Source organism: Gavialis gangeticus, unplaced genomic scaffold, assembly GCF_001723915.1.
Source record: "Gavialis gangeticus isolate Ggan-Ray unplaced genomic scaffold, GavGan_comp1, whole genome shotgun sequence".
Classification (NCBI taxonomy): domain Eukaryota; kingdom Metazoa; phylum Chordata; order Crocodylia; family Gavialidae; genus Gavialis; species Gavialis gangeticus.
Window position 1 is genome coordinate 986,827 of NW_017728959.1, and position 8,085 is coordinate 994,911.

General features: G+C 51.2%; 1 protein-coding gene across 8 annotated transcripts in view; it reads left to right on the top strand.

Moving 5' to 3' along the window:
• The window catches only part of TSPOAP1 (TSPO associated protein 1), a 253,233-nt gene that overhangs the window by 50,273 nt on the left and 194,875 nt on the right, over positions 1–8,085 (top strand). For all 8 annotated transcript variants that reach the window (XM_019507394.1, XM_019507550.1, XM_019507335.1 and 5 more), the window contains exon 2: positions 2,008–2,115. In XM_019507394.1, coding sequence (XP_019362939.1) covers positions 2,008–2,115 — 108 coding nt within the window. The remainder of the gene's footprint in view (positions 1–2,007; positions 2,116–8,085) is intronic.

Consider the following 8,085-nt stretch of genomic DNA (forward strand, 5'->3'; position numbering starts at 1 on the left):
GCTGGTTTACTCTACATGAGGATTTGGCCATCACTATTTTGATGTTACAAACAGAATAGATGCTTAGCCTAACTTGACTTTGGGGCACTGAACTCAGAAGCGTAGCAAGCTCTTTCAGCATCTGGGGTCAGGGGAGGGGGTAGAATTAAGCTGACTGTTGGAGAGCAGGTGGAGGAATGGTGGGGGAGAGAAGTCTTACCTGCTGGGGCTCCCCTCACTTAAGTGGCAGCTGCTAGTGCTACTACCATAGTAGTATGGGCTCAGGCTGCTAGACAGGCAGCAGCAGCATGGGTTCCCCAGGGACATGTTCATTCCCCACCCCAGGGGCAGGGCTGTGCCTCCTATGGCAAAGCCTCCAGGAGAGGCTCATTCCACTCCTTTCCTCCCACCCCAGATGGTCTGAAGGACATGAAGCTGTGTCTGCCCAGCTCCTGTGGCCAGTCTGTGCTTCCTGTGGCAAAGACTTCTGGGGGGAAGGGGCCATACTGGAGACTCCTATAAGTCAGTTCCCAGGGCTAATGCCCTGCTTGCCCTGCCCTGGTTGCACTACTGACTGAGCTTCTGTGGGGATCTGGGGGGCATGTCCCATATCACTATCCCTCTAGCCCTCTCCCATCACTAGAATCACTGCCCTATGGCCCCACTGCTGGAGAACCCTCCTCTATGCTCCTTAGGCAATAACTGTGCACCACCAGGAGCTCCTTATCTCTCACCCTGCCAGAGTCTGCTCCCCCTTTCCATTCTATACCTGCCATTCCTTGATGGAGGGCCTGCACTCTGCCCTCAGTCACATGCAGACCTATATGGACCTTTCATTGCATCTCAGGGACAGGCAGATGCCTGCTGAGAGCAGGGCTAAGTATTTGAAGAATGGATTGTGAGGCTGTACAGAGCTAGGTAGGTCTCTATGTCCAGGTACATGCTGGTGGGGAAAAAAGAGCATCTGGGGGGACTTGAAGCCTGCTCAGGTGCAATGGAGTTTAGGTGACAGCTCTTTGAGATGAGGTTAATGTTGCCTTACAGGACAATTTCTGTGACTTCTAGCGATTGCTTTACAGGCGAGTGCATTTCCTGTCAACTGGCAGAGCAGTCTGCAGAGGAGGGGAATTCTAGCCCAGAAACTGTCTGTGTTGTGGGGAGGGGGGGATGGAAGGGAAGGAGGTTTGGGTAGCCTCTGCCCCAGGAAGACTTATTGCCTTGTGACATATTGCACCCTACCTACTTGTTAGATCTGCTCCTTGTCACCTCATCTTCTCTCCCACTGCAGCATCTCTGCTCATGCCTGTGCTCATTCCTGCTCTTATCCTGTCTTATAATATTTCTATGGTAACTGTGCATGCTTGTTTTCCTGACTTGATTGCATATTGTACACCCAGAAGGACTGAACTTTTACTCTGGACTAGGGAGGGTGCAATACATTGTTTTCTGCAGGCACCTGAGCCATCTGCAAGCTCCCCCCACTTTCTTAGAACTGGGGCCCAGGGGGAGGATCAAAAGAAACTCAGTGTAAGAAACTGGCTAGAAAAAGGGGACATGGCTTGAATATGCACAACTTAGAGACTCAGATCCAATCAGCGAGGCAGTGTGGTCTTCTTGCTGACAATGCCTCATCCATCTGACACAGGGACTCTACCTGTTCTATTGTACCTAGCCAATGAATGGGATCTTGTTTGAGAGAGACTTCCCACTTCATTGCATTGCACTTTTTGGTTCCACTCTTTCCATCCCTTAGTGGGGTAAAGTCCCTGCCAGGAGCTGAGCCAATTGGAGGGCACTGGAGGGGCTCCAGAGACAACAAGAGGTACAGTGACTTAAAGTGTCAACCCCCTCTTCTTCCCTATCCATACAGCTCCATATCCATGCCCACCTCTCTACCTCATCTTCGCACTGTAGCTAAATTCTGAAGTCCTACAAACTGTTGCCAGCACAAGGCAGTAGGGCATCTCAGCGGGTCCTCCTAGTTACAAAGTGGAAACAGAATCCTAGCTTATCTCCTTTCCTTTGCAGAATGGTGCTGATTACAGCTATTTGGTGAAACAGAACATAAAGCTCTTGAGTGCACTGGAGGAGTTACAGCACCGCTGTACCAGCCTGAAGGAGGAAAACAGCCTACTGGTAAGTATGGCACATGACCCTTCCCGAAGTCTTTTTGGAATGCTGTATGTCCTTGGGAACATCAGTGTGTGCACCTAGTGGTGTTTGGCAGAGCCAAGAGAAGCATGCTTTGGAGTGGTCGGGACTAGTGTTTTTGACAGGCTTGCCACAAATTAGCCTGCATCCTTCCCGAGTGCCCCTCCAACTTCTTCCCCCTGTTCAGTCTGCTGCTTTATTTTCTGCTCCCTGCCTCTGTCTCTGCCTGTCAGTGTGCTGCCTGTGCCCATCAGTCTGTAGCATGCCACACACTGAGGCTGCCTATTTCACTTGTGTCACCCATGCTGCAGGGTGGCCACCCCTCCTCTATCTTTCCTAAGGGCGTTGGGAAGCCAGTTGGCATCTGCATGGGGTGTAGGAGTGAAGTCCCCAGATCTACTGGGAAGGGCCAGGCTAAGACATTCAGGAGACATGAAGCAGGTTGGGTACTTTTGGGCTGAGCTTTGTGGACTCCTTGGAGAATTGCATGCTTGTCAAATGGACTCCTTTGCCATAACACCATAACGCTTGTGATGGGGGTCAGGTGAGGGAGGAGTCTGGGTAGTGCTGCCCTCTCTGACATCTCTACAGTCTTTGTACTGCATTACTTGACTGCTGGAGACTGGTGCGACTTCTCTGCAACTGGGCTTGCTGGCAAACTGGAGGGCCAATGGCAGGCTGACAGCGTGAAGGGAGGAAGCGCTCTTGTTTCCTCTTTCAGGCAGGAAAGAGGAAACGTTGATTCATTTACTGACACAGCTAAGAGGAACAGTACAGCAGCTGCCACCATGAGGTAGGCTGGCAGCTGAGGAACATGCTCCTGGCACCTTAATGTGAGTAGCAGGGCCAGAGCCAGGGGAACCTTCACAGCCATGCTTGACCCCTGCAGCCTGGGAACATTAATACCCAAGCACCACAGGGATAATGTAACCCCTCCTCACACTCGGAGCTCTCTGAGTCTTTCATCTTTCAGGCTTGTCCAGGCCTGGTGTCTGCCTGTGGGATGCAGTGTGCAAGAGTTTAGCCAGGCTGCAGAAGAGCTCTGATATTGCACTGTTTGCCCTGTAGTAAAAAATGGCCAAGTTTAGTTTTTCTCAAATGTTTTTCAGAGGCCTAGCCTGGAAGGTACAGCTCATGACCCCATCTGGGCTGTTGATGCAGGTGGTCTGGCTATAGTCAAAGTTCTGCCTCAGCTGGCATGGTTAAAGTATGCCAGCTTGTAGCCAGTGCCACACAAAGAGGTGATGTAGCTGACCTGGATGTAAAGAGGGGATCATAAAATCATACAGTAGGACTGGAAGGGCCATCATGAAGTAATCTAGTCCACGCCCCTGATCAAGGCAGGCTCATCCCTGTCTAAACCAACCCAGCCAAGTCTTTGTCTAACCTGCTCTTGAAAATTTCCAGGGATGGAGATTCCACAACTTCTCTGGGTAGCCTGTTCAAGTGCTTGACCACCCTCACAGTGAAAAAGTTCCTTCTAATCTCCAATCCAGATTACCTCTGCTGCAGCAGAAGCCATTGCTCCTAGTTCTGTCCCCCATGGCCACAGAACAATTCACCTCTATCTTCTTTATAATCAGGCCCTTCAAGTATTTGAAGACTGTTTTCATATCCCCATCAGACTTTTCTTCTCCAGACTAAATAACCCAATAGTGTTCTTTGACTATGGGATGGCATTCTTCCACCATGGGGTGAAGTTCCAAGAAGGTAGACTTCTGGGAAGTAGTGTAGGGTCCACCTGATGAAGAGAGTGAAGAGTGTCTTTGCATACAGGCTTGCTAACCTTATGAGTAGGAATTTAAACTATGTTCATTGGGGGATGGAGAAAAAAGCCCAGAGGCAAGTAAAGAATGAGGAGACATAGATAAAAACTTAAAAAGGAGAAGCAATAGTGGAAGCCTTAGCAATGTGCTCAGGGATAATCAGATTGATATCTGAGTTGTTTATATAACAATGTGAGAAGCATGTGGAATAAACAGGAAGAATTGATGGTCCTAATATAATTGAGGAATTATGATGTAATTGGGATTATAGAGACATGGTGGGATAGTTCATGTGACTAGTGTATGGTCATGGATGGGTATAGCTCAGGGGTTGGCAAAATGGTGGATGCAGCTTTCAGCTGAACTCCATTTCCCAGAAGCCTCTGACTGTGCAGCTGGGGCCGGTTTCCATAGAGACCCCAGCAGCAGTCACCCTGTGATGGGGGCGGGGCAGGGTTTCTGTGGAGACCAGTTCCAGCAGCACTGGCAGAGTGTGTGGCAGGGTGCAGAGCTGCTCCAGAGCCTAACTGGGATCTTGCAGCAGTGACAGTGTAGTCCAGAGCCAGGGTAGAATTGCGACCTGCAGCCTAAGTGCCCTAGAAAGGGATATGCAGGTAGCAGATCATGGCTCTGCTGCGGCTTCTTGCACCAGTGACAGTATGGTCTGGAGCTGGGACAGAGCTGCAATCTGCTGCCTGAAGGTCCCTGCCCAGAGCATGCAGGCTGCGGATCGCAGCTCTGCCCTGGCTCTGGACCACTGGGCTCTGGAGCAGCTTCCTGCCTTGCTGCGTGACCTGCCAGCAGGGGCGGTGCTCAGGGGGTGGGAGGGAGAGGGGGGTTGAGGGGGCTATAGCCGCCCCAAAATTCCCTGTAGCTACCCCTCCCAGTGCTGCCAGTGTCACTGGCCACCCTGCACAGGCAGCAGCAGCTGAGCCCACCCTGCTTTCACCTGCAGCACAGCCCCTCCTTAGCCCCTGACCAGGAAGAGGCTTTACTGCTGCGGCCTGCCAGTGCTTCTGGGGCTAGTTTCTGTGGGAAATCTGGCCCTGCACCATCACAGTGCAGCTGCTGCTGGGGTCCAAGTCATTAGCTGCAGAAGCCAAGAGTACAGAAGCCTAGATACAAGGGTTGCCCAGACACTTTCCTTTTCAGGTCAAGGGTTTATATGGGAAAGGGTAGGAGGTCAGCTGACCTTGGCTGGCCATTCTGGTGGTAGGGAGTGGGTGTGTGCCTAAGCCCAGGTGGAGGATTGGAGCCACCTGTCTCCCTTGGTAGTCTACTGAGGAGGTAGCAGACCAGGGCGAGCCACTGCATTGGAGAGGTGAAGGTCCTGTGTTTAAGGCCACAGCATGACAGAGAGGCAGCTTGGGGGTAGCTCTTCTTGACTTGCTAATCGCAAATAGGGATGACCTGGTTGTAAAGGTGGAAGGTAAGTTGGGTGATAGTGACTACAAAATGATAGAGTCCATGGCCCTCAGAGGAAGAACATCAAAATAAAGACACCAAACTTCAGAAAAGCAGACTACAACAAGCTCAGGGAAGTGGTGGATAGGATCCCTTTGCAAGTCAAGTCTGAGAGGAAAAGGAATTCAGGACAGCTGGCTGTACTTTAAGGAATCTGCATCTAGGCTGCAGAAGCAAGCTATCCTGATGTGATGGAAGAATGGGAAGTGCAACAGGAGGCCAGCCCGGTTAGATAGCAGTCTCTTTAATCAGTTGAAAGTAAAAAAGGAATCCTACAAAAGGTGGGAAATTAGCCATATTGGTAGAGAAGAGTAAAGAAAATATGCATGCAGGGAGAAAATTAGGAAGGCCAAGGCACATTTTGAGAGAAACTGGTATGAGACTTAAAAGGCAATTAAAAGGGATTCTACAAGTATGTCAAGAGTAGGAAGAAAACATAAAAACCCATGGGTCCCATAAAGAATGCAGAAGGCGTTCAAGTTATAGATGATGCAGAGAAGGCTGACATATTTACTGCCCTTTTTACTTCAGTCTTCGTAAATAGGGGCAGCAGCTACCAGATGATGAGCACAGCTGACAGCAAAGAGGAAGGAGACAAACAGCTTAGAGTAGTGGAAGAATAGATTAGAATTACTTAGAGAAGCTAGATGTTTTCAAGTCATCAGAGCTGGATGAGATGCATCCTAGGATACTGAAGGAATTGGCTCAGGTAATTTCTGAGCCTTTAGCAAGCCTCTTTGAGAACTTGTGGAGGTTGCGTGAGGTCCTGGCTGACTGGACGATGGCAAATATGGCATCTGTCTTTATGAAGGGAAGAAGGAGGATCCAGGAAATTACAGACTAGTCCACCTGACCCTGATATCTGGAAAAATCATGGAGCAGGTCCTCAAGAAATCTATTTTAAAGAAAAAAGTGATCAGGAACAACCAGCATGGATTTGCCAAGAGCAGTGGGAGAGCAGTAGATATGATATACCTTGTTTTTAGCTGCTGAATCTATGGAAGGTCAAGCTGAAACACCAGAGGCCAGGTTTGAATGGCCTCTAATGAGGCCCCTTCACAGGGCAACCAGGTACAGGGATTCAACCCCGGCAACTAGACTGTAAGCGTGAGCCTCCACAGACCCAGCTGTAAGTTGGCTCCATTAGCTCACAGGCAAGAGGAGGCTGAAGGGAAAGTTCTTTAAGAGGTGACTGGTGACTAAGCAGGACAAAGAGCCCCCTGTGTCTGTGCAAGCTGTGCAGCTAGGGCAGCTCATCCCGAAGGTGTAGCATGTCCCTCCACTGGCACCATATGTTACCAGGGTCCTGGTTGCATTGCCTGCAGGATCTGCTCTTAGGAGTTGAAAACATTAGCCTGTAGTATAGAGATGGGCAAAATGGCCAATCTGGCCAGTGGCCAGATTCCATTTCCCAGCAGCCCCTGCCTGCATTGAGGTAGCCAGTTTCCATGGAGACCCCAGGAACAGCAGTGCTGTCACAGCTTGGGGCCAGGGTTTCCATGGAGACTGGCCCCAACAGTGCTGACAGGGTGCACAGCTGGGTAGGGAGCTGCTGCAGGCCTGGGATCTTGGAGTGGTGACAGCATGGTCGGGAGCCAGGGCAGAGCTGCGATCTGCTGCCTGCATGCCTCTGTCCAAGGAGTGCAGGCAACGGATCACAGCTCTGTTCTGGCTCCAGACCATGCTGTCATCGCTGCAAGATCCCAGGCCTGGAACAGCTCTTCGCCCAGCTGTGCGCCCTGTCAGCACTGCTGGGGCCAGTCTCTATGGAATCCCTGGCTCCACCCTGTCATGGTGTCCCCAGTGCTGGGGTCTCCATGGAAACTGGCTCCAGCAACATAGGCAGGGTCTGCTGGGAAATGGAGTCCACCATGGGCCTGATCCAGCTGATCTGGCCTGTGGGCCTGATCTGGCCTGTGTGCTGGATTTTGCCCACCCCTGCTGTAGTACTTGAGCTAAAGGACCAGCTCTGTTAAGTCTGAGATACAGGAATTAGTTGTTGTGGTCACAAGTGGGAGACCTGAAGCTGTTGTGGGTTATAGTTAGGGACCTACCTAATTTTGAGGTGGTTGCCTGCTGATTTGCAGGCAGAATGCAGGGCCTAGCCGCCATTTTAAGGGCAAAGTGCAGCGGCCCCCCCCATGCCTCTGATTGGCTGAAGGGCCCTGGTGGACCTTCCCCTCACTGCTAATTGGCTGTGAGGGCTGTCCATCATGTGGCTCCACTGCTTGCCCCTGATTGGTGGAGAGGGGCAGGGCTACATGACAGGCAGCCCATGTAGCCAATCAGCGACAAAGGGTGAAGGTGGCAGCTGTCTTGCTGGCAGCTCTTTGAGCAAGCAGCCCCTCCCACCTCCTTCCCCACCCTAGCAGGCTGATGCACTTCCCTGAGGACTGCTGGCTCCCTCTGGGGAGCCAACATTTTATTTTGATTAAGGGCCCCCCCCCAGCGGATCTTGAGGGCAATGTTGGATTTTGCAAAATTTCATAGTTTCATAGTTTCTAGGGTCGGAAGGGACCTGAGTAGATCATCTAGTCCGACCCCCTGCCATGGCAGGAAAGAGTACTAGGGTCAAACGACCCCAGCAAGGTGATCATCTGGCCTCCTCTTAAAGACCCTCAGGGTAAGAGCCAACACCACTTCTCTTGGAAGTTGGTTACAGATCCTAGCTGCCTTGACAGTGAAGTAGCGCCTCCTGATATCTAGCCTAAATCTACCCTCTGCC